Source organism: Anser anser, assembly GCF_964211835.1.
Source record: "Anser anser genome assembly, chromosome: 7".
Taxonomy (NCBI): domain Eukaryota; kingdom Metazoa; phylum Chordata; class Aves; order Anseriformes; family Anatidae; genus Anser; species Anser anser.
Genome location: NC_139727.1, coordinates 424,792 through 450,808, shown reverse-complemented (window position 1 = coordinate 450,808; position 26,017 = coordinate 424,792). Strand labels below are relative to the sequence as shown.

Sequence of the window (26,017 nt, the reverse complement as noted above, 5' to 3'; positions counted from 1 at the left end):
TGATGGCAAGGCAGCATTTTGTGGACGCAGTCGCAGTACCAAAACCTGAAGAAATAAGTGAATGTCAAGTCCGTAACCCACGGTGTATCTGCAGTACGTGAAGGTTTGAACTACATTCTAGTCCTGATCTTTCCAGTCAAAACTGTTTAACAAACAACCCACCAAACAGTAAAACAAACAAGAAAACCCCATGCTTCCTCTCTACATAAAACTTTTCACAATTGTGTTTTCTGCCCACCACCTGGCTTTAAAAAGTATACGAACTTCTTTGAAAGATCATGTTTTTAGTCTGAACTCCAAATGAACAACGTGTAGGGCATGTAAAGAACAAGCACGTCATTAATGAAAGCTTTTCTCTAAAAAGGATAAACTTATTCTTGGGGAAAAGTGTGGAAACAGATGTTATCTAGGCAATATTCCTACAGGAAAAACGAATAATTTTGCCACACCTCAAAGGAAAAAATAATTGTGCTTAACAGGTAAGAAAATAAAAAAAATCAGAGCAAACCAAAAAATAAATCACAGAATATGCATCCTCGTTTTAATCATTAAGGATTACCTTTGAGCTCTGCTTTGGTGCTTGGCTTTGCACTTTCACAGGCTACACACTTCGTGGCCTCTGCTTTGTTTTGAACCAAGCAGGTCTCCCAATCCCAGCTTCCTTCAGGCTTCTTGAATTTGTCTAAATCCAGAAATTCTCCAGAAGGAGCAGAAAATGCAGATGCACTGCTACTGGTCACAGGTGTTGGACCCTCTGTGAGACAAACAAGACAGTTAACCATCCTGTTTGAACATGAACTATAAAATGAACATTAACTTTTAAATTTGATTTGTCAAATCCCACAGAAATGTTCAAAACTACTCCGCAACTCCCCCCCCCGCCCCTGAAAAAAATAAAAGCCACCAAAAACCCACAAAGAAACAAACAAAAAAACCAGAGTGGAACTCAAAGCTTCCAAACAACACACAACTCTGTTCAGCACACAAGCTTCTGCTGCTGTTGACCACAGTGTAACCTCCATAAAGAGGCCTGACAGGTGCCTTTTAAAAAAAAGGTGCCTTTTAAGAGAGAAGCAGAAGATAACGCTTCAAATTCAAAACCGGAAAGACAAGAATGGCTCTTCCCTTCCACAGCACACGCAGAAAACTTTTATCCTAGTATTACTTGCATCGCTCTTCCTCTTGACAAGTGCAACGTAACCGTGCAATTCACTGCACCATGGTCACAGTAAACCCCTCATTTCCAAAATTCCTCCTTGCAATGGCAAGAGCCTCAGACAAAGATGCCGACTGACCGCTCAGAGGTTGGAAGTCCAAGAGAATCAACTCTGTCTGAAATCCATTATCTTACCTCATGAAATTTCAGTCTTACCGCACAGGATGATTACAAAAGCCCAGTCTAGTCCATCTTAATTTGTTTCTTCCACGATATATTTGCACAGGTGTTTTTCGATGTAATGGCATGTTAAATGACATTTAGAGTCAAAGTTAAAATTAGAATCGTATTTTAAAAACAATACAACCACGCTCAAAATCAATTACGGTCACACACAATGGGAAACAACCCAGTACTGCCCTGAAGAAGTTACCCAGCGGGTCACTCGCTTTCTTGAAGCCTACCACTGACCTTCATAGGCATCTCTCTGCTTTAGCTTAAGACTAGTTAAGACTACACTGTCTTGAAATCTGGCTTCACATCTCCCCTCAATTACATACAAACGGTGAGTAGAGGCATTTTGGACACATTCTGTAATTTTTTTTACTTATTTTTTGAAAGAGAAAAACACTAATTTTTAACTCTTTCTATGGAGTTCTCATTTTCGCCAGTGAAAAATCACTATGTTGTTTTTAAATTAAGTCACCCACTTCAGCCATCTTCCCTCACCACCTGCAAAGCCGGGGGTATCTGCATTGATCCAGCTCCGTACTAATACATTTCACAATCAGTTCAATTTATGCGACAGGCTGGAACCTGGGCTGAGACCTCTGAAGTGCCTGTAAACCAATCCTGCAGACAGCCGCTAACCCATCAACCGTACCTGGGAATCGTGTTGCTTAAAATATTCCATATATGCAACGTACTTTTATTCTGTACAAGATTCACAGAGGCTAGGATGGAAACAACAGGAAAAAAAGGACCATACCTGGTTTCTCAGACTGACAGGCTACACATTTGTTATCTTCCGTCTTATTTGGTACAAGGCATATTCCACAGTCCCAAGAGCCTTTCGCCTTCTTAAATTTGTCTCCAAAGCCCAGAGTGGCTGTTGTGTCAGTGCTGCTCGAGGAGGATGTCACTGTCACCGAGCTGTCTGTGACCACTGGTCATGTCAGAGCAGGCATTACTCCCGTTCCAGGTTTTGGTGTCTCACATGCTATACATTTTGTAGCTTCCGGTTTGTTTTGGACAAGACATGTATCGCAATCCCACGTTCCAGGTACTGTTTTGAATTTGTCTCCAAAGCCCAGCATCCCTGCTGGGGGCGCTGCTGGCTTTGAGGTGTCGCATTGACTTGAACTTACTGTCTGTTTCATACTCTCAACTGTTGAGGCTTTAGTAGCTTGACAAGTTACACATTTGTCCTTTATGTCTTTGTTTTGCAGAAAAGGGTCACATGTATCAGATTGCCAGTACGATGCTTGTTTAGAAGTCTCTTTACCTGCAGAAAAAGTTGTTATTGCAGGCCTAGTATAAACCACTGTGCTTGTTGTAGGTTGTGCAGACGTAGAAGAGCGTGTTTTCAACAATCCAAAGTCTAGGAAGCAAGAAAAAAAAGTCTTCCTGTTAGCGCAGCACCTCACTACATGTAACTAAGTGACTTTACTAGAGGGCAAAAATTTCAACTCAGGTGCCAATGGCTACAACTAGACATTCAGACCGAGCGCAACAGGAAGTCCCCAGAAATCTTATCTAAACGGATGAAATTTCATCTGCTGCACTGGGTCACAACAGAACATTTCGTTAAAGCTTCATTTAACTCTTTGTTTCCAAGCAAGCTTTAAATCAACATTTTCACTGGTCGATACAAGTACAAACAGACAGTAGCTGACTGAAATCTGACAGTCCAACGTGGAATGGAAATAATACAATTTGATTAAGACGCGATGCCCAATCGAATCAAATTTCTAAAGCTCCTCCTTCCGTAGCAGATGACTCAAATCTACTCCAGTAACTGTACAGAAGTTTGTACTCGGAGCAGCAATCCGTACGGTATTTTCCCACAGATGCTGAATATTAATTAAATAATAAAAACTCAAGACAATTGAACAACTGTCTAATTTTCTATAATCTTTTTCAAAATGCATCGGACACAGGACAACTCCTTATTTAAAAGGTGGCAATTTTAACAGGAAAGACAAGCTACTAATACAGAAAGACTAAAGGAAATGCATCTTAAACAGCAGCTCAAGTTGCTTGTAAATCTACCTTGAACATAGTTGTTTTGTGGTTTGTTTGTTGGTTTTTTTTTAGTCAAAACTGAAGTCTTTGAAAAATGTGGATTTAGATTCTGCTTCTTTTAAACCGATAAAGAAAGTGAATGTCACTTCACTCAGAGGTCTTTCCTTAAACAAAATGCACAATGTATTTTCTCTCACTTAGCTCTTTCCAACAGAGAAATGTGCTGCCTTCTTAACAAGTATGTAAGTTAGAAGAAGACTTTTGGGAAAAGATCAAATTCAATAAAGCCCTTTTTCTTAAAAGATATCTTTTCCACAGACACACTTTATGAAACTGTTGAAAACAATTGCAATTGCTTAAAAACAAAATTCAGAAAAGGGTTTTTAACGTAAAACACTCCACTTCTGTTTGCAGTTTAAATTTTAATCCACAGGAGCCATTGTAAGCTAAGGCCCAAAGATTCGCAGCTTTCGCCATGTATTTGGAACTGAAGCTCTTTCCTATTCTTTCTTCACCTGGGCTGAAGGTGGGACAGGAGTGTTGAGTTTTACAAACATTTCCTTTTCAATTCCACAAATTGTATTTACTTAAAATGAAACACCGATTATCTGGCTAATTCTCTTAGTACCTCATTTACAATTACATCCTAACACGTAAAGGAGATGCAACCCATCTGCTTTTCATCTTGCAGTTTTACTTCCAGCAACAAACACCACTTAGAATAGAAGGGGGCAGATGCACCCTAACAAACGCAGCGCTTAATGTAATGCTCTCCTACATTCATATTTATAGCAGATACTCTATTAACCATAAGTCGTGTGTTGTTTTTTTTTTAATAAAAAATGCTAGCGTATTTTTTGCAGCATCTTTTTAAAAGGAGTTCATTATCTCACCAGGATTTTTTAGAACGTCTAAGACGCTTCCTTCCTTTAAGACGTGGGCAGTGGTGAAGGGACCACCAGCAAAATCTTTGACCTCCTCTTTCTGTGTATTGATGTTGGTTGAGGTGGTGGTGTCTTTTGAAACAAAAGAAAACAAAAACAGCTTTCACAATGTGACCTAGTTAGAGCAGATTATACTCACTTTTGTTAGAAACAAGAATTTCCAGCTTTCATGCTTCTCACATAAGAATCTTCACAAATTCTACTTACTTTGCAATGCTTTATGATTACAAGCAAAACAAAAAGCAACAAAACAAAACAAAAATTATAAAAGCAGATCTGTCACTGGAAAAATACTGCAGAAGTCCAACACTGCCTGGAATTGCTAGCATGCGCAGACAGGACAGATTGAAGATTTAATAAAGAAAAAAAGGAAAATCAGCACTTCAGATCTGAAGTGCTAAAGTTTCAGTTACCTAGGGTAAGAAAGGGCGTCACTGGAGTACCACTGGGTCCAGAAAGTTCTGCCGATTTTACAACGGGAACACTAAATGTAAACCCAATCTGCTATGAACAAGAGAGGTTTTTCAGATTCTCAAGCCACAGGAACTTCAATCGAATGCACACACAAAACCAAATCTGAAAGCTGCTCTTCACATTTGTAGCACGCATGCTGAATGACAAATTATAAGCCAGAAGCCTACATACTTTTCTCCATCAAGGCAGATTCTGCTTTAGTGTTCTGCAACAGCCTACTAAATGCCTAAGAAAAAAAGTCAAGCTCCTTTATTATTTTACTTACAGAAGACGTAGGTAGCACTTCTGCCTCAGTAGATTTCACAACTGGAGATGAAAACGCAAACTCAGGACTGCTAACAGTACTTGTTGGTTGTATCTGTATTTTCAAAAGAATTAAAGGTTTATATTGAAGAGCAACAACTACCTGAATTCACTACCCAACAGAAGTCCCGCAGTGACGTCGAAAAACCTGATGTTTGAGTTATTTTGCAGATAAAAGTAATAATAAAACACAGGGAAGTTTCCAAGTGGGTATAGGACAATATCTTCAAAACCAAATTCCAGAAACTGAGAGGAAAAGCTGGAGATGCTACTTAGGTCTAAATGCACGGAAAAGCAAGCCAGGAAGCTGAAGAACGGCAAACTCAGCCCAATGATACTCCAAGAACTTCAGCAAACACCTCAACATGTTAAAGCAGCTGTCTACTTCAAACCGTACAAAAAATATTTCAAGTACTCTGGAACAGATTAATGTTTATTTTATTGCAATAATATGCCAATTATTGCACCCTAGGCTCATTCTATGTGAGGCTCATATGACCACGTTACCTCTAATTTAATAACTTAAATAAAGTTGTGGTTTAACCATTGCAGGCAACTAAGCACCACACAGCCACTCGCTCACTCCCTCCAAGTGGAACAGGGAAAAGAACTGGAAATAAAGAAGTAAAGTTGTTAAATTTGAGGTAGCATTAATGACTCATCGCATGTAATGGCTACCTGGAAAGACAAATGCCATAACCCTGTACATACTCCCCACTCCTTCCCCTTCTTTCCCCCAGCATTTATTGCTGAGCACGATGCTAAATGGTGTGGAATATCCCTTCGGTCCTCTGGGCTCCGCTGTCCTGGCTGAGTGCCCTCCCAGCCTCTTGTGCATCCCCGACCTCCTCGCTGGCAGGGCAGCGTGAGACACAGAAAAGGACTTGTCACTGTGTAAGCACTGCTCAGCAACAGCTAAAACACCAGTGCCTTACCAACACTGTTTTGCTCACAAATCTGCAACACAGCATCATCTACTACGAAGAAAATTAACTCTACCCCTGCCCAAACCACTATAAATAACTTGGCATAAAGTCCACACCCCCCTTCCCCCGCAGACTTCCACAGCATTTGAAGCAGTTATACAATCACGTTAAATGGGAGTTGGCAGGCTCTAAGACTGAGAGAAGCAGAATCAAAACATTTATGCCTTTTTCCCCAAACTGGCATACAACCCCAATTCATTCAGCTGCGTAGAAACTAATATTTGTTAGTTTCATGAGCACCACAGAAAAAGTCAACTCGCAATAAAGCAGTATACTCATTGTAAACATTATTTATAGCATAAAGATTTACCTTGCCCGCCGCCGTCGCTGCTCCATCTGCCATGCCTGCCGCCTCCGTTGAATTTGCCACGCTTGTCGTTGCCGCTGTTGACTTTGCCTTGTCCTTTGTCATCAGCAGATATGGCATGCCCGCCGCCATTATTGGATATGTCAAGCCTGAGGGCACTGTTGAACACGTTATGCCTGACGTCGCCGTTGTATATATCATGTCCTCCACCTCCTCCTCTGATAGATCTGTCAAGTCCTCCACCTCTGATGGATCTGTCATGCCCTCCACCTCTGATGGATCTGTCATGCCCTCCACCTCTGATGGATTTGCCATGCCCGTCGCAGCTGCTGGAGTTGCCGTGCTCATTGCTGCTGTTGAAACAGCGCTCGGTGACGCTGAGACAGCGCTACTACCAACGAAACTAGAATTGAACTGAGGCAGCGATGCAGCACTGATGGGTAGGGGTATGTTCGGTAGCACTGGTTCCTCCACTTCCTAAAGTTGCAAATTTTAATTTTTCTTATACAAGACATACTACTTTCTCACCCCATCGCACCCAATTTATTAACAAAATTAAATAGAACAAAAATCCATACAAATTAAGAGAAAGCAAGTTTCCAGAAGAAATCCCGATCTCCCCACCTCTGTCTACCACGTCATTTTAATTTATGGCAGGCCTGCTTCCACATTATACTCTATTCAACAACTGTACAGCAAGAACACTGAAAGTTAACTCAAAACCTGTGCAGAACAGAGACGCACAGATCACATTTTTTTTCTTTCTTTTCTATACTTTAGTCATCAAAGCTCTGGAGAAGCATCATCCTTTCTAACTACCCTCGCATGGCTTCAATTAAGAGTACACTCTCAAGACAAGTGAGAAAGTGTTCCTCTTGCAAAATTAGGCAGGATAGCTGCCAAAGTTTCTAAAGTCATTACAGCAGTGAACGTGGAAAAAGGTAATGTTTAAAGAAGCAGGTAGGTTCAAAAACCAAACTAAACACAAAAAGCACCAAAGAAAGTCAGACTAGCAGCACTGAAGATTGTGTTCTGGTAAATACAGTCTATACCATGTATCAGGATGCAAATATAAAAATCAGAAAACAGCCTCTTAACAACTTCAATTTTCATCCCTGCCACTTACTTTATTTGATTACTAAGATTGGATGAGTTATGTTTTAAATGGCATAGAAAATCTGACCAAAATTTGTACAGTACTATCATGATCTACTTAGAAATGACTAGGCAGGGATGTAAGTTGGTACTACTGATATTCAGTGCATCCTGTAGCTTACATCTGTTTCACAGTTTTGATTTGAAAAGTTTATGGAACTTTTGATATTTGGACCATTATTTTATTTGCGTTACAGGAATAAACAACAGTGTTTACGATTTCTTTATATTGCATCATCCAGAAGTCCCATTTAATGATTTGAAACTTAAATTAACTTAAATACTTAATATTAACTTAATATTAATTAAATACTTAATGTTAACGTAAATACTTAAATTAACTTACAGGCAGCTTATATAACATCCAATAAAAGAAAAAATAATCTGAATATTCATGGTCATAGTTTTATGGAATAGATTTTTCCTATTAAAATGAGAAAAAAACTCTCTCACAATGAGTTTGGTGAGTATCAAAAACTGAGTCATCGTTAGCAGACATGCAGAATGCTCTCTTCTACTACTCTTTTTCACACTCTTGGCCTGTATCTTTCTGTATGACTTAAATATGAAACCAAAACTTAAGCTTTTTTTTTTCTTTTTATACTTGGCACTCGTTTCAAGTATCATTCCTGTAGAAAAACTATACAAACCTTCACCAAAACATTACTTCTCCTCTTAGGACTCATTCATTCAATTGCTAACGAGAAATGTTATAGTTTGAAGAATCTTCAAGGTAAGAGAATTAAAAATTTCAAAATTACATAAGCAAAGTTCAGGTATTCAAAGACAGGAAATCAATTGGAGCCTGCTCTGAAACCCACAAGAAAACAAAAACAATGCAAAAATAAAGCGGTATTGTTATAATTTACTATGATGCAATAAAACTGACACACTTAGCTAGTTACTTCAGTAAGCTCAGTGACAGCAATTAATTTAAGAGTCACTTACCTGTTCTTGTACAGCTCTTGATAAATAGTGTATTCCTCTTTCCCTTCTCATTTTGCCGCCTCCGCTACTCACTCCTGAAGACAGACCACTGGACGCAGCAGTACTGAATTTGTAGCTGGTCACATTGCTAGCACACGACAGTACAGAAGTTGGGGGAAACAAGAGAAAAAAAAATTACCAGCCAAATTTTTTTTTCAAGATATTAGAGCTGTTATTAGTCCTAGAATTGAAACCTGCTGATCAGAAAAAAACTAAAGCTGTCTCACAAGTTGCTAAACGCTGGTAAATACTTGATGTTCTAAATAGGAAAAACTTTATTAACAGCAGCAATGAAAAGGACATACATAAGTGCACCGTTCACACGGGAACAATGACTAAGCCAGAAGACCTGAAATAGAAGAGCTGATTTAGATTGTTATTTTCCAGTGCTTCCTTTAAATAGGACTGGTTCTCTGATTCTGCGATGCACGTGTATCTTTTGCAGGGATATAAAAGAACAGCTCACAAAAATACAGAAAGAGTGCACATATGCACACATACACATGGGAAACACTGCCAACAGCTCTGATAGAATAGGGACGCCTTAGACTTGTGTGGCAAGGTAATATGGCCTAAGCTTCAGAAGCAGCTCTGGCTTTCATGTGGCCATCAGCAGGAACAGCAGAGGTGTTTGGGTATGCCAACATTCCAGAAGTCTTTTCAGACATGAATACAGATCCCTTTTGTAAGGCATACAAAGGCGTTTTTCTGGTACTTAAAAAAGCCTAGCTCAAAACCAGAAAGATATCCTAATCCAAGAGCAAATGGGGAAAAAATAACCCAAACCAGAAGTGGAATAGGGAATAACTCTAACAAAAGTACTATGGCAAGAAAATGAAGTATGCCTGGAAAAACCGTGACATCAAAGCTTATCTTGCAGCCAATCAGTCAGTCAGTACAGAAGCGCATTAGATCGCACTGGAAGACACCAGGTCAAACTCCCACAATACTGAGGAGGAGAACTGGTCTAAACTTGTCAAATACTTGACAACAGCCTGCTTAGCACTGTAACTGCATAGAGGAAGACAGATCCCTAAGGCAGATGCTCAGACTTTTCTCTAATCCAAACTGTCAATCCATTAGAATTCTGAAAAAAAGTCTTACATCAAAATAGATCTTCATTCAGACAACTATCGCTTGCCCATAATAGCCCATATTCCTCTTTCTGTTAACACCTGTGAGCTTCAAGGGGGCAAAGACAGTTGTCAGCCTTCAAGCAAGTCTAATCTACAATTGGACTCAGGATATAAAATATATATATATATACACACACACGCATAGATATATAGCATTGGTGGGCCAGAGATTTACTGAGTATTCCAACTCAACTGTCCAAAGGGACTCTTGCCAGCAGATCAGTGTGGTGCTCCTGCTCCAGAACATGGCACCCAACAGAGACCAGCATCACAAAAAACACTACCACCACTACCTACTCTACAAACAAAAGGTAGGGCACTGCAATAAACTTTGTGAACGAAATCAAAAGCAGTATGAGTTTGCTGTATCTCCTTCCTAAATGGAGAAGTAGAAAGGAGTTCTAGCAAAGACAATTTAGAACAGTTTGAAAAAAACATAATTACAACCCAGCACCTGATTGCACCTGTACCAGAACCTTAAAGCCAGTCGCTTCCACCCCTAAAAAGGTGGTTGTTGTGAAGTCCAACTTTTAGATGCCAAAACAAAGTGTTGAGTTCTTTCTGCAAGCCAAAGAATGCCCATGGTCACCTAAGAATTGCTTGGCAGATGAGCATAGAGTCAACAAAATTCCCTGCTACTGTTCTTTGAAAAGAGCGGCCCCCCTAAAAACCGAGTGCAAAGTCCCTTAACTCAAGCATTATTACCCAAAACACCATTTGCCCAGAAGGAAAAGCCATCAATATTATCTGGAGGATAACTCATTTGACCTAAACCAAGAAAGCAGTATAACACAAAGCAGTCTCCTCAAGAAGAAATTCAATTAATTCTGCTGGATTTTTTTTATTTTAGAGATGAGTTAGCATTTGGCCTCAAATGATCCTAAAGAACACATGGTCTTCATGTGAACTCAAAGCAGACAATTAACTTCATCATGAAAGGAGTATTAAAAAAAAGAATAATAAATCATAAATCTTCCTCCATGTTTTTGCTTAAAAAATAAAGAAAAAAACACATCAATAAACATCCTCCTGAACTGTAACTCACTTCCCCTACTTCACCTTCTAAAGAATGCTTCAGAAAGAATCATCCCATTAGGACAGAGCTTTCAAACTGCAAGCAATTAAATAGCTAAAACTAATAGCTTTTCCCCTAGGGAACATTAGGAGGGACAAATTATTTTGTTATAAGTAAACTGAGTTATAAACCATGAAATATCTGTCAAAGCAAAATTTGTAACGCTACAGATTTAGTTAAACTACAAAATGAGCCATATTTCCTGTAGAAGGAAAAAATTAGGCCTCCAATAGCAAAGATCCTTTCTGTGGATACAGCATTATAACGTGCCTCGTTTCCCATCTTCGTATCCTACTCAGAAGATAAACTTGGGATAAAAAGTGGTGTATCAGTACTTTTATTCTTGCTCATCTTCCTTCCTTTCATAAAAACAACAATTTTCTCAAAGTTATATTGATCTTCAAACACAATCCAGACTTTGCAGCTGCCTCAAAATACAAAATTTTCATTGGATTTCCCATTCCTTTTACTGAGAACTGTCACCACCTTTCAGGTGCAGACCATACTGAAAAAGGAGATGTCTTTCTTCCTTCAAGTAAGTTTTAAATTAATAGATGTCATACCTTTCAGATGGTTCTGCTCGCTGTTCTGCAGGCAAAGTCTTCTCTCTCATCCCCTGCAAGTTAAGTTTAGTTCAAGACTTAGCTGAATATGTACAGAATACACAAAGTACCAACAACCACTTCATGTGGTTTTTTGTGGTTTTTATTTTATTTATTTATTTTTAATTTTATAGCACTGAATACACCTCACCTACTTAACGTTGTTCCCTAATTCAGCATTGTGGGTACAGTTCAGTTAAATTTTGGGGCTAAAGTAAGCACACTGCTTCACTCAGCATTGAGGACAAACTGATAGAACACTAAATCAAATTTGTCAAATCCTCTAACAAAGAAAGTAATTATTTTAAACAAAATGACAAAAATTGTGTGTGGGGGGGAGAGTTTTCATCAAAACTTGTGTTTACCAACCCCGTAAAAGGGACATACTTTTCTGTTTTCTGTCATTTATGAACAAACAAGAAAAAAAAAAACCTCTACCCCCCTAAAAACTAAGCAGTTGCTGCTACATTCATTTTAGAACTTTACCAAATGGAGATTGTGCTGGCTAAACAATACAGAGATTGAAAGAGTTAAAAGCAATAAGCAACCAGTATTACTGTCCACTTTGATTTCCAGCCTAAGAAGCCCATACACTTAACACGTGGTCATTTGTACACTCAGACTGATACTGGAAACACAGATGTTTTCGCAGAAAGAGATGCCCATTTAATTTTATGGAAAATTTATCAGACTCCATCTACTCCAAAGCAATCAAAACCGATAACTCAGCACATTGTCAGAACTCTCACTTGGAGCACATAGCTCACCTGGAATAGTTTACACAGAACACGAGCATGTTTCATCAGTGACAGCTTTGTGTACATGAGAATATAAAAGGAAAACATTTCTGTCTTTTAATATTCTTTCACTGAGAACAGGATGACTCAATAGCACATCATGACATCGTGAAAACAACCACAAGACACTGAGTGTTCCAAAAACAGAATTAAATCCATAAAAGCTCAATCTATTTCACAATGGTTCCCACTGCCTTAAAGCTCGCCTCAAACATACTATCAGTACTTTTTGCAAAGATAGGATAACAATTGGTTTGAGAAACATTCCAAGACTGGAAAAAAAAAACAGGCACATAAGGACTCAAAAATGTACTCACTTGGTACTTTGTGTCTACTCTCTGGCAAATTTTGCTGGACTGAGTAGTTGAAGTCGGTGATGGTTCAGAATACCGCGTATAACGCATCGGTTGACGGTTTACCGTTGGTGTCACAAGTCTCTTAACAGGTGGAGGCTGGAATGCATTCTGGGATTCCAGCTTTAAAAGGGAAACAGCAATCAATTTATCCTTACGTCCACCCAAATTAATTCCAATATTTATTGATGAAAACAAATTACAGAACTATAAACCTCCCCCCATCGGTCTTGGCACTCAATGAATACAATTTGAAAATTCTGAAGACCGTTCAACTTGTAGAGGGAAATCACCAGAAAACCAGTAACGAAATCCATAAAGCTATATATAAGTAGCCAAAGTCTGACTGAATTCCATTTCAAAATTTGGCAGTTAGCTTCATAGACAAAATAATTCATGCTACCATAATTAAAATAACCCATGTTCCTAGAATATGCTCCTATCTTTTCCTCTGCCCACACTGTGATTTTTTTTTTTTAGTAGCTTAATTCATTAATTTAACATTTGAAGTGTTAAGCAACTAATTATACAGGCTTCTGGGCTTCACATTCCCTACATTTTCCCTCTTCAAAGTTACACAAACAATAGAACACACTCAAAAAAACCAACTTGTCAGTCTTACAATAATCTCATTCATTAAAATATGATCCAATGCTTTACATGTACATTAGATGCACTTCAAGTAGTGGGTTTGACTTCCCTTTTCAAAGCATTTTCACAGACCAGAGTTAATTTTTAACACAGACCACTGCGTGTTCTGCAAAACTGACTTAACTGAACTGTCAGACAGAAAACAAACCCTAAAGGCTACAAGATTTACCGATGGCTCCGCCTGCGGTCTTAAGGATCAGAAAATACAGTCTTAGGAAGCATGCTATTGTTCAAATCAATACCAACAGGAAATTTTTGTTTACGCTGCAGCTTTAATTTCACAGTATCTCCCAGCTCTTAGTAATAGAATTCACACTCTCTCTAAAGTATATAAAAATACATCTTTCTAAAAAATATTACATTCAGTTTGAAACCTTGAATAAGACATGTTTTATGTAAGTTCACAAATCTACTTCGAGTGAACGACGGTTCATTGCTGGTTTTAAAGGTAAAAAAGAAAAATATTAATTCCCCCAGTTAGGCATTCAATACACGAAGAGTTATTCTGCCTGGTACAGCTCCTTGAAATAAGAAAAATACCACATCACTGCTACCCACTGCAGAAGTTTAGCCTGAGTGCACAAGTGTTCCGTCAACCGCATGTTCACTTTAGCAGGAAAACACACGATCGTCTCCTCAGCAAATAATTGCTTCTCATCACGGGCTACCCTTCTCCCGCCACCATTATGAATTCTAGTATTATGAATAGACAATCTATCTCCTTTCACCCACTGACAGCTGCGTGCAACATTCATTTAGTGGCTGACAATTTCAGGCTCTCTGTTGCAAATCTGGCAGATCTTTCTTAATGCCTTATCACAGGTGTATTGCTATAATATAACTGAGAATTCACACCAGATTTGGTTTTAGTTATTTGGATAATATTTATGATATACTTCACTTCTCCATGCCCTTGTAATTTGGCAGATGGTGAAAAGATGGTCCAGGAAATCTGAGATGTTTGTAAACTCTGAAGTGATTGTAAACTTAATTATACATCCATCCAATCAAGGAATTAGCACAGAAACTTCTTGAGACACTGTCCCTTTTCTCATTAGAACAGAAGATGAAAAGTTTGCACATCTTGTTATTTCCTTCAGTCACCTGATCTTCAAGTGGTCATTTAAGGGTTTTGTAATTTAATAAGCCCAAGGATACCCCTAACTAAAGTCGTCAAAAAAAGATGACTAGTTTTCATTTTTTAAAGAAAATGAAAGGAAATCATGCTTTACCACACCATTATCACCAGTTCTGTGCTACCTCCAAATAGGAATTTAGGAGCGTAAGATTTATAGCGTCGGAAAAGAAAAAGAAAAAAAAAAACCTCTACCCCCCTAAAAACTAAGCAGTTGCTGCTACATTCATTTTAGAACTTTACCAAATGGAGATTGTGCTGGCTAAACAATACAGAGATTGAAAGAGTTAAAAGCAATAAGCAACCAGTATTACTGTCCACTTTGATTTGCAGCCTAAGAAGCCCATACACTTAACAAGTGGTCATTTGTACACTCAGACTGATACTGGAAACACAGATGTTTTCGCAGAAAGAGATGCCCATTTAATTTTATGGAAAATTTATCAGACTCCAACGATGGTTCATCGCTGGTTTTAAAGGTAAAAATGAAAAATATTAATTCCCCCAGTTAGGCATTTAATACACCAAGAGCTATTGTGCCTGGTACAGTTTTGCAATTTAATGATACCCCTAACTAAAGTCATCAAAAAAAGATGACTAGTTTTCATTTTTTAAACAAAATGAAAGGAAATCATGCTTTACCACAGCATTCTCACCAGTTCTGTGCTACCTCCAAATAGGAATTTAGGAGCGTAAGATTTATAGCGTCGGAAATTAACAATTTTCCTCCTCTTTACTTTGAATGGTGATAAAAAGCACAAAAACTAGTTTTCTGTGCCCGAATGAACACGGAAGTCTGTACAAAGTCTATATGACCACTCAATCAGTATTTTTCTATTTGTGATCATTTCTTCAAGAGAAAACTTGCCTCAACAGGAATTTTAATATGCAGCTTCACCCCAAGTTGGGGGACAAGATAAAACGACTTGGTGTGTTCTAGAGTTGGTGCTCTCAACTTACAAAGATAACATAATTCTTAACCTGAGTAATCTTCACAGCCCATCATCTACTGTGGATACATGCCAATATTAACTTGATTTGATGTCTATGTTGTCACTGAGGTTTGAGAAAATTTTTCTAATAGTGATAAAGCATTGAAAAAGTTATCTACCTCAGCTTAAGACATTATTGGTTCTTACCTTTCTTCGTTTGGACTGGAAGTCAGTAATATCCGGTTTATCTATGTCCGGAGGCTGAGGAAAAAACAAAGCATAACTATTAGAGGGCAATTTTTTTCTCCTGAGAGAGAGGGTTCCCTGCAACAAAAATGTGGGGGTTCATGGTCAACTTACACAACACAGCAGCAAAACAGATGCCATTCTTTTAGCATCCTGTTGAAAAAACAGCGCAATAAATTAAACCGGCCACAACGTAAGGAAGAATAGTTTTATCTTTATCCTTTGATGGCACATTTACTAAGTTTTATAAACACATGAAGCAAAAACAGATTAAAAGAAGTGCTATTTACCAACAAAGGGCTTGACAGCTTCTCCATTGCCTCCAAGATGCGCCGTGCTGAGGTACTTAACGTAGCGCGGGACCACACAGTTTCTTGTCTAGCTTTCGCTCTCCTTTGTGCCTGAAAAATTAGCATTTTAAGTGTTACAATGGTCAATTCTGAGCTAAAGAGGCATGTATTTTACGTCCCAAGGCTACACTGATGATACAATCAATATATTCTGATGACAGAGAAAAATGCAGTCACTGGGAGTTTAAGCCATAAAGAAGAGAATACATTCGGAGTTTAATGAAGTTTACCTTGGGCCTCAGTGCATCTTGCACGTGCTTGTTGCACGAGCAATAAAAGAACTCCGTACTTGTAAAAGGTCAAGACGGATGATGCTAGGACTGCTAAGGCCTCCGAAGCAGTAATCAGGGAAACAGAACTCAAGAAAAGGCTTGTGGTACAGAAAGCATTTTCAGTAACAACACAGACCTCAGAGTTTCACGATGGTCTAAGCGTACCATCTTAAAATCAGTGTATACAATCATAACCAGGAACTAGTTTTACTTCTCTCTTGCTTCCTCCCTTCCCCCAAGATTAAAGTTGGCTGCAAATCTTTGTCTTAAAAGATAAAGATCTGATTTAAACTGTAACAGATCTAAACATTACACTGAAAAAGTAAACTGTTTATTTGCACCACCCAACTTCAAATATCAGTCGAAAACTTCCTTTGGTGTGACTTTTTTTCTTCCCAGGTTAAACCCCTCATATAACCACACTGTGCTTATCACACGATGTGAAGACAGGAAGCAGGCCACGCAGCATGTAAAAACACAAGTGAGACTCACAGAACCACAGAATGGTTAAGGTTGGAAGTGACCTCTAGAGATCGCCTGGTCTACCCCCCCGCTCGAGCAGGGCCACCCCGAGCAGGTTGCCCAGGACCATGTCAAGTCAGCTCTTGAAGACCTCCAAAGAGGGAGACTCCACAGCCTCTCTGGGCAACCCGTGCCAGGGCTCCATCACCCGCACAGTGCAAAAGCATTTCCTGATGCTCAGACAGAGCCTCACGTTTCAGTTTGTGCCTGTTGTCTCTTGACCTGGCACTGGGCACCGCTGAAAACACAATGGCTCTCTATGCTCTTTGCACCATCCATTCAGGTATTTATATACACCAGTAAGATCCCCCCAAACCTCCTCTCCTCCATGCTAAACAGGCCCAGCAGTCCCTGCCTCTCCTCAGAGGAGAGGTGCTCCCAGTCCCTTGATCTTCTTGGTGGCCCTTCGCTGGACTCTCTAGTACCTTGCTGTCATTCACAGCAAGCAGCAAGAAGCAAGCTACTCTCTCCTTTAAAAGCCTAGTATTTTGGTTCCTCTTTTTACCATAATGCAGTAATATTGTAAAAAACAAAAATAGCCGACCAAAGAGGGTTCCCAGCTTTGCACCACAAGGTTTCAAGGTTTCCCGTAAGTGAGGTACTTGTACTGCCCTTTTTCCGTTGCACAAATGGACTGTCAGAACAGAGCCAGCAAACCCGCGTTTTCATTTTCTTCAAATTCCTTTTGATTTATCGATAAAAGTCACTTTCATTTAAATACATTCCTACCAAACCTGATTTGACTTTCCTTTTCGATTCAGCTCTAGCTAATCAGAGTTGTCAGCAGTTTTTATTTGCTATTTCCAAGAACTCTTGGGGGCAAATAACTCTCTCCAAGAACTATATGAATCGTTCAAAACAGAAAGCATGTTACTGCTTATCTTGGGACTGCATTTAGTCCTGCATGCCTCTGTGTACCAGAAGAACAAAGGATCAGCAAAGTTGATTTTAGATATTTTCAAAGACTGCAGGTTTATACAACATATCCATAGCATGAATGTAGGCATGCTTGGAAAAGAAGATCCACAGATAAATATTAGCCAGGTTTGACTACTGTAGCTTTTGCTACCATAAACACAAGTTTTCAAAGTTATGCTGTCATTGGCTTTTTTGCATCAAGTTATTTTAACGTAATGTAGTCAGAGGCAGACAATGGCACTTAAATGGAATTTTTTGAAAGACCTAACAACAGAGGAAACCCCAACTACCAACAACTAGCCCAAACTGTCATTCTTGTTCTTTCTGACAAGTATTACCTGTGGTAAAAACTGTCATTAAAGAATTTAAACAGAAATCAATCTCAGACGTCTATTTTTGTAGACCAAGAGGGCAGAAGAGCAACTGTTACCACATATTCAGCTCCCTGCTCAAAGCTCCTTTGGCAGTGCTGCTTTTTTTATTTCCATCACTATTTCCCACTACACTACTTTTCTCATACCTGATAAGGTTCCGTCTTTGGCTGCCTTGATCTTACAGCTGCACCACCGGCATAGGCCATCTTTCCGGGGTAAAATGGAGAAAACCCAAGCTGGTTTTGCTTAAAAACAGACGTGCTTCCACGTACCTACGGAAACACAGTATGAGAAGTGGATAGAAAAACAGGTACACATTCAAACTGATTAAAAGAAATACTGTGCAGTACTTACAGGACACAGTCCTCCAAAAACAAATAAACTGAATGCAGGTTTCTTAGAGCTAGCTGCAGAATGCTGCGAGAGGGAATGAGTTCTTTCATCTTGTGTGGGCCAGAGCAGTGACGATGAAGTATTTTTTAAAACTGCAACATCTGCCAAAATGACGTATGCTAGATGTAAATGCCTCTCGTACGTACAGAACTTTAACAATAAAGATCACACTAATTCAAGTTCTTCAATACAGAAAAATAAGCATGACTTCAGCTTCTTTAAATAGATCAACTTCACGTACAGACTGAAAACCAAGTATCACCTACAAACTTGAAAACTGTTCACAGAGCTGCAAGTAGTTTTCAGCAATCTTACCAAGTTAATACTGTGCTTCCAATGCAGATATTTTTTTCCTTCAGGCTAAGATAAAAGAGGACCGCATAAACATCAGTGCATTTGTACGGACAAAGCTTTTTTCTGTGTTGGTAAAAGGCTGGAGGCCAGCACAGATCATAATCGCACAGGTTTTAAACCTGGAAGATTCCCCAAAGGCTGCTCTAAGAGTTAACGATCTTCTGCCCATGTATGTTTTACGAAGACACACCAGAAAGTTCTAGTGCACTGAGGTTATATTGCTAAAGCCCAGCAACTCTACTCTCAGCTGTACAAAAGTTCTCTGCAAAACCTGCTGAGCACACGTCAGTCCCTGTCTATATGGGGGACTAGAAAAAGCTGCAAACCTGCTGTTCGCCCTTTCAGCGAGAAGACCTACGTACCAACCTACATCGACACGATGCTTATTTTTTATTTTAAAATGGTGTGCTTTCCTCAATGAATTTGGCAAAAGACATGAAAGTATTGACAGCTGAAGCCTTCTACCAAGAAAGGTCAAAAAACAGCCTATAGCTTATGTCAGAGTAGTTTCTTTATCTTCTCTTGCTGAAACACAGGAAAACATCTCGTGTTCCTATTTGTCACCTGCACTTATTCACATTTAACCAGCTGTCTGTTAGATATTCTGAGTCACTCTTCCTTCTAGACAATCAGCCTAGTTGTCAAGCTACGGCAAGTCAGCCTGATTTCCTACCGTCCCAGTTCAAAATTTACATATAACCTAGCTGAACGTGTATATTTCAGCATTGACTCTTTCTAACATCAGGGTATCATAAACGTATTCCAAAGCACGCTTCTATTAAAAAGGTGATAGGATTATATACTTCTAAAACACTAAAAATTCAATTTAATTCTCGCATCCAAAGTTGACATTCACCTATTTTATTTACTAAGGTGATGTGGAATATTAAAGAACGCAAGGTACTTCACATTAAAAAAAAAGTCAATTAAACAGAGAACACAAAAATCACCTTCATCAGATGCTCTAGAGGAGGAATCACTGGTTGTTGAGATGTTATCATCGTCTTGTTGAGAGGTAGAATCTTCTATTTCTTTTATCAAGGACAGCCTAGGACTGCCAATGCCAAATACAGAAGATGTCGAGGGCTGACAAGGTGGGACAGGAGAATCCAGCGTGGTATAATTCAGACGGCTCCGATGAAGAGAGGGCCTTGTTAACACAACTGGGAAGTTCAGTGCTGATCTACTTGTGGATGGTTCTAGACAAGAACAGGGAGATAATTAGCTTTGCTATAGACAAGCTCACAGAAGCCAAAACCTGTTTCCTATCGACAGCCATGCTATTGCCAAGTTCTAAGCGCAAAAAGAGAGAAGCCAAATTTAACTTCTTCCTCACCCAGATACGGTTGCATCTAACTGTCTGGCTACAACAACAACACTGCTTGCGATACACAGTATTAATGTTGCATCCAGAAGTAGTTAACTATGAGGATTTACAACACCACATTCTGACCCCGTGCTCAAATGCTCTAACGCTGACTTGGCCGTTCACTAAATCAAACATATATACTCCTTCTCCCATGTACAGCTTGCAATAAGCTTTACAAAATTTGAGATTACACGGTAATTACAGATAACACTGCAGCTTCCATAATATTGGAACAAAGGTTACATTAATCTGAATACACAACATGAAAATGAACGTTTGCAGTACTTTTTTCCCAAGTTCTTCCATATCAGCTCACGTTAGAGGCAAAACATCATCTCCTACCCATTAACTATTGGGATTTTGACCCAAGGGACAAGGATGTTGACCCAAGTAACCAGACGAGCATTTTTCCCTCTTGAAGCAAAGGGTCTGCAAACAATGCTAGTGGCCTGGAATAGGTGGCCTTGAAGTCTATCTTGCTAAATGAATGGAACTATTCATGGGTATTTTGCCTGATGAAAGCCTACTGTCTCTCCCAGGAATCTGGGCAATTCAAATGACTTTGAGCCACTATCCTCTTGATACTTGAACTGAAGCTTAAACTAGTTAGTTCAATCTTCATAACCACTGCAGTACCACTAATTAGCTCTCCAAACCATGAGCAGATTTTTAGGACAGCACCGTTTGAGATACAGAAAGGTATTCAGGCGGAAGGCCACCCAATATAGGCTCCAGCACACTGATACCTCAGAACTGAAGAAACACATTGGTTTCAAAATGTAGTAATAATTAAAAAAAAAAATCTTATTCTTAAGCATAGTAAGCAACACCCACGGACAGCAACATAAGCTGCAAAAGGTTCCAGGGTGTCCACCTGCTCCTGATCTCCTGGAGTTAGCAAGCTTGCAGTGCAGCTGTTCTTACTGAAAGCTCCTTTCACGCAGTTACATAGGAAAGCCAACATGTGTTCCTCAGTCACGAAGACCTTCTCTATTCTTTTCTCCAAACTCATTCCCAAGCTACAGCTACACAGAAAGCCATCAATCTCCTTGTTTACAATTAGATGAGATTGGAGGCAAAGATATTTCCTCCTTATTTTTTGATTCTGCCAACAACAGAAGCAACTGACTTTCCACATTATCTATGGTTACCTACGCACGCTCAGACAAAACTTCTTTACTTATTAAAAGCTGACTTCCCCAAAACAGCTAATTTAAGAGAAACTCAAATAAGAATAGATGCAAATTTATACAACAGGACTACAGGAACAGTGAGAGGCACTGGATATAAGACAAATTAATCTTTCATGAGGTAAAGGAGTTGCAAACCTCGTTGCCAACGGTCCAAATACCTTCTCAAAGACACCCCCTCCCCCCGCGTAGACCTTAAAGTTATTGAATATTTTAAGGATAATAATCTCATAAACCACATCCGTGCACAAGTTCCCCAGTTCACCATCAAGTTAACAAGGAACTTTACTAAATTGATCAAAGCCCAGAACAAAAAAAAACAAAACAAAACAAACAAACTCAGGACACGAGACGGAATTTTCCTCTGCCATTCTAGCATCTAGTCTTTTGTTTCGAAGACTGCAAAACAAATTAATTTTTTTAATTGCCTTAGGCAATTAGACAGATTTTCATTCCATATCTTTTAAAAGATGGAAAATGCAACCCAGCACACTTGCAAATGACTTATTTTCAGCATTTAGCACCTGGCTAATAGAGTACCTAAAGTTAACTGATGCCTTCCAAGAGCATAAGATGTATGCTTCGTAACTGTATATACAGTTTAAAGCTAAGACGGTTTCACAAACAGTTGTTTCGACTTTTTTGATTGTTTGTTTTTTTTTTTCATTCTGTCAAAACCCTCATTCCAATTTCCTTTTGAAATTCAGATTCAAAACTAGAAATCTGTGAATAAATACAGATGGCCAGAATTCCAAATGATTTTTCACATACCTCGTCTACTAATTCCTGCTGGTTCAGGCGTGAATCTCTCATCGATTATGGTATCTTCATCTGAATAATCGTGGTGATAGTTTACCGGAGTCTCCTCCTGGTTTGCAGATTCATTTCTGTCTACACACTCCTCCTCACGCTTATTGAAATACTTCTGCAGCCAGGCCGGTACAATATTTTTCACCGTTTCTGTCATTCTGCTAATTATTCCCTGCTTGAAAGAAAAAACACTTGTTTAATTACAGAAACGCAGTCAACAGCATATGCTGCGATACCACCTTCCACGGACCTTGAAGACAGATATTATACAGCAAATATTCAGAAGACGACGACGAGGTTGATCCCTGGCATAGGATCGCTACACTTCTGGTAAACCTAAAATTCACCTAAGATTGATTTACAACTACCTATCACTGTCTGCACTTCCAAGTGACCTTGGCAAGGTTCAAAGTTTTGAAACCTCTGCCAAAATTCACCAGCAGGTCGTCAATCTGCAAGGCTATCAGGAAACTCTACGCCTGAACAGCTCCTGACCTACAGACTTGTTCCAGGACTCTTCCTCTTCGCACCCTCCCGTGAAAACCAACTAAACCAGAAGTTCAGCAATTATCTACTGCGACAGTCAGGACCATACTACCCATTAAAATCAGTGAATCTAAATATTTTCAATTTTAGTAATGCTGAATTGCAGTGACTATACGCACAAAAAACAGTTCTGCTCTCAACAGTCAGGCTAACCCAGAAGATGTCCTGCAAGAAACACAGCTATAGCTATAGCACCAGCACCTCCTCTTGCAAGAGCCTTCTAAAGCTGTTGCTGTATTTTGTAGAAGACTGACTCTGCGGCATACATCGGGTACGATCGGAGAATTCCCACCTGACCGAAAGCCCCAGGAACTACGGTTAAATAAAAGATAAATTAATATAAATGAATATAATTAATAATAAAAATTAATAATAAAAATTAATATCCAGAAAGCTGACAATCATGAGCTAGGCATCCTGCTAATCATCCCTCCTGCAGGCAGGGGGAAAAAAAAAAGGTAAATTAGATCCAGGACTAGTTCCCAGGAACTTTGAAGCTGCTAACTATACTGCCTACAGTGCCCAGGCACCTTCAGAGCTTAATGGTAAGAGACAGAGGGTTTGGTGGGCTGTAATTATGATCACAAGCACACAAAACACATCTATTTAAGTATTTCTAAGAATCGACTTATCGACTAAAGTTGTAGGGGGAAGGATGAGAAAAACAGCGGGGTAGGGATCAGAACCAGAGGTATAACCTCACAAAATCGCATCGGTCGCTTTCGTGCCTCCCCAACTGCATCACTGAGAGACAATTAACATTAAGCCACAGAACCTTCTGCAGAGTGGACATGATATTGAAAATAAACTGAAATTAATTGACAAATGCTCTAAGCAAGCTATCTGCTCAAAGCTCGTCCTTTTACGTTATGAACATTTGCACGATTCGTCTGGTTACAAAGCTAACTGCTATAATAAATGCACACATGTAACACCTATCAGTTTGTCTGTTTATCAAATCATTAAAACTCTTCCCCGATAAGTTACTGTTAATTTGATCTGCGCTGGATGTGCAGCAGCCATTCTCTGTGCAGAATCCCCCAGATATCCCCACGCACGTGTTTGCTCTGGCACACTCTTTAAATAAACCTACTGGAAAACACGCAGAGATAACAGACAATGGAAAAGTTAGAAAACCATCTCCACTGATTATTTTCAATCCACGTGTAAGGTTTATCAGTTAGCTACACAGTGTCGGCACACGCAAGCTATGGCACTTTCAACATTAATGCACTGTTCAAGCCAGAGGTTTCAACGGTTGCTCTGTAAGCGTGGGGAATGTTTGCATTGCCCTTCCAGGCCAGCTTTAGATGGACAAGATTGATTGTCAATATGTGGTATAAGGGACTTGGCATTTCTGCAAGTGATAAAAACCTAAATGAGCAGCTATCCATGCGTAGCGCTCCCTTGGTTTTGCATATGATAATCAATCCCCTCAGCTACGTTGCTCATTTAATAGCGGAGAGGTTTTGGCTGAACAAACATGTGCAGAGGGCATCTCCAGAGCATCTCTCTGGGCGTCCTGACATTTCTTAGCAAAGAGCTGCTGGGAGGGATCTCGGCGCGTCCCCCCTCCAGCACGGGGATTTTCACACCCCGAATTGACGGACCGCTTTCACCGTCAACCTGCTGTACCCTACAGCACAAACGAGAAGCAAAGCCTGGCAGGTAACGTTCAGAGAATTGATGATGGGCTGAGGAGGGGTGCAGGGAGCGGGGAAAGCCCTGGGGGTGGCACTGGGGGTCCTGAGGGCAGCGGGCTGGGGGTGAAGGGGAGGGGGAGGAGGGGGGTAATGGGCTGGGTAGAGGGGTAAGGGGGTAAGTAAGGGGCTGAGGGGGTAACTGAGGGGGTTAGGAAGGGGCTGAGGGGGTAACTGAGGGGGTTAGGAAGGGGCTGAGGGGGTAACTAAGGGGGTAACTAAGCCGTTGAGGGGGTAACTAAGGGGGTAACTAAGCGGTCGAGGGGGTAACTAAGGGGGTAAGGAGGTGGGTAGGGGGTAACTAAGGGGATAAAGGGGCGGGTAAGGTAAGGGGGTAAGTAAGGGGGTAACTGGTGGGCTGAGGGGGAAGGGCCCGCTGTGGGGGGGCCGCTCCTCACCCGCTTGCTCCTGGCACAGGGGGGCTTCGCGGCGCCCAAACGGTGGCGCCGCCTCTTCACCTTGCCGCCGGCCGCTCCTCCTCCTCCTCCTCCTCCTCCTGCTCCTCCTCCTCCTGATCGGGCTCCTGGGCTGCCGCCCGGCGCCCCGCCGCCACCGGCCCTGCCACCGCCGGCCATGCCGCTGCCGGTCGCGCCGCTACCGGTCGCGCCGCCCGAGGCCATACCGCCCCCCCCCCGCGTTCGGTGCCGTCACGGGGCCCCCCCGCCCCCCGCCGCCACGCGCCGCGGGGCCTGCCCTGCCCCTCGTGGGAATAAAAATGTTGTTTTTGCAGAGTTACGTTGTTTAAAGGTAAGGAATGGGGTATCGAGGTGTGCTTGCAGCGATAAGAACGCTTAGCAGGCGACCTTGTAAAATGCAGACAACCAGACTCCGTAGAACAATTCGGGGAAAATCACGGTGTTGAGTCAAGTCAGGTAAGTGAAGAACCATTACCGCTTCAACCAGTAAAAAAGTCGAAAGAAATTCGAAATTTAACAGGCCGGCAACTGAAGGCCATGCATTGTCTGGGAAGCATCAGACAGATTGTGAGCCTGGATCACCCCCTCAGTGGGGAAACAGGGGAGGGTCCCGTCATCAAAAAGTATATAAACTGGGTTTTGGAACCAGCAGGGGCGCTCCTGCTCGTGGGACGCCCGCCACTGCGATCGCGAATAAATTCCTGCTTCGCTGAGCTCCTCGCCTGAGCCCAAGTTATTGGCTACGGAGTGTTTCTCACAATTTGGGGGCTCGTCCGGGAGCCAGTCGCCTACTGGGGAGCCCCACCGCCGCAGCAGCAGGAAGGCATGCCCCGCTGATTTCAGCGGTCCTGTGCATCGACGGCGGCGGTTCTGCGGAGAGCTGACAGAGGGCCCGAGACTGATGAAAGAGGCAGGATCCGTGAAGGAGTGGGGAAGGGAAGAAGGCAGGCACTCCGGCTTTGAGAATTGATCCGGTAACTCTGTGCACAGACCAAGGTAAGAAATAGGAAGTATTGCCTTGGGGGTCGGGTGAGACTCTGTGTGCCGTGTGATTGAGACGTACTTTTGTACGGAGCGAGTGTGGAGTCCTGATCCGCGGTTCCGCAGCTCCGCGAGGGGCGCGGCCGGAGACGGACGAAGCGTGAGATAAGGGAGAGAAAGGAAGAGTCTCGGGAAATGTGGTGTATGGTAAGCCCTTGCACGGGGAAGTGCTTGGCAATACACCAGGGAAATTTGGTGTGCGGTAGTCCTCGCACGGACGGGACGCCCGCCACTGCGATCGCGAATAAATTCCTGCTTCGCCGAGCTCCTCGCCTGAGC

At 40.9% G+C, this 26,017-nt stretch overlaps 1 protein-coding gene and 1 pseudogene across 2 annotated transcripts in view; both read right to left on the bottom strand.

The window, feature by feature from the left end:
* Window positions 1-1,161: 1,161 nt before the first annotated feature.
* Window positions 1,162-8,532, bottom strand: LOC310902317 (nuclear pore complex protein Nup153-like; annotated as a pseudogene). The gene is made up of 6 exons (XR_014589226.1): window positions 8,518-8,532; window positions 6,418-6,891; window positions 5,084-5,176; window positions 4,758-4,848; window positions 4,294-4,416; window positions 1,162-2,756 (listed from the first exon to the last, which is right to left on the bottom strand). The product of XR_014589226.1 is annotated as a nuclear pore complex protein Nup153-like (transcript).
* Window positions 8,533-8,585: 53 nt separating this feature from the next.
* The window catches only part of LOC310902316 (uncharacterized protein), a gene marked incomplete at its 3' end in the record, with an annotated part of 116,380 nt that continues 98,948 nt past the window's right edge, over window positions 8,586-26,017 (bottom strand). Inside the window, exons 6-7 of the mRNA XM_083843673.1 lie at window positions 12,484-12,642; window positions 8,586-8,591 (exon numbers count right to left, since the gene is read on the bottom strand). Coding sequence (XP_083699799.1) covers window positions 8,586-8,591; window positions 12,484-12,642 — 165 coding nt within the window. The remainder of the gene's footprint in view (window positions 8,592-12,483; window positions 12,643-26,017) is intronic.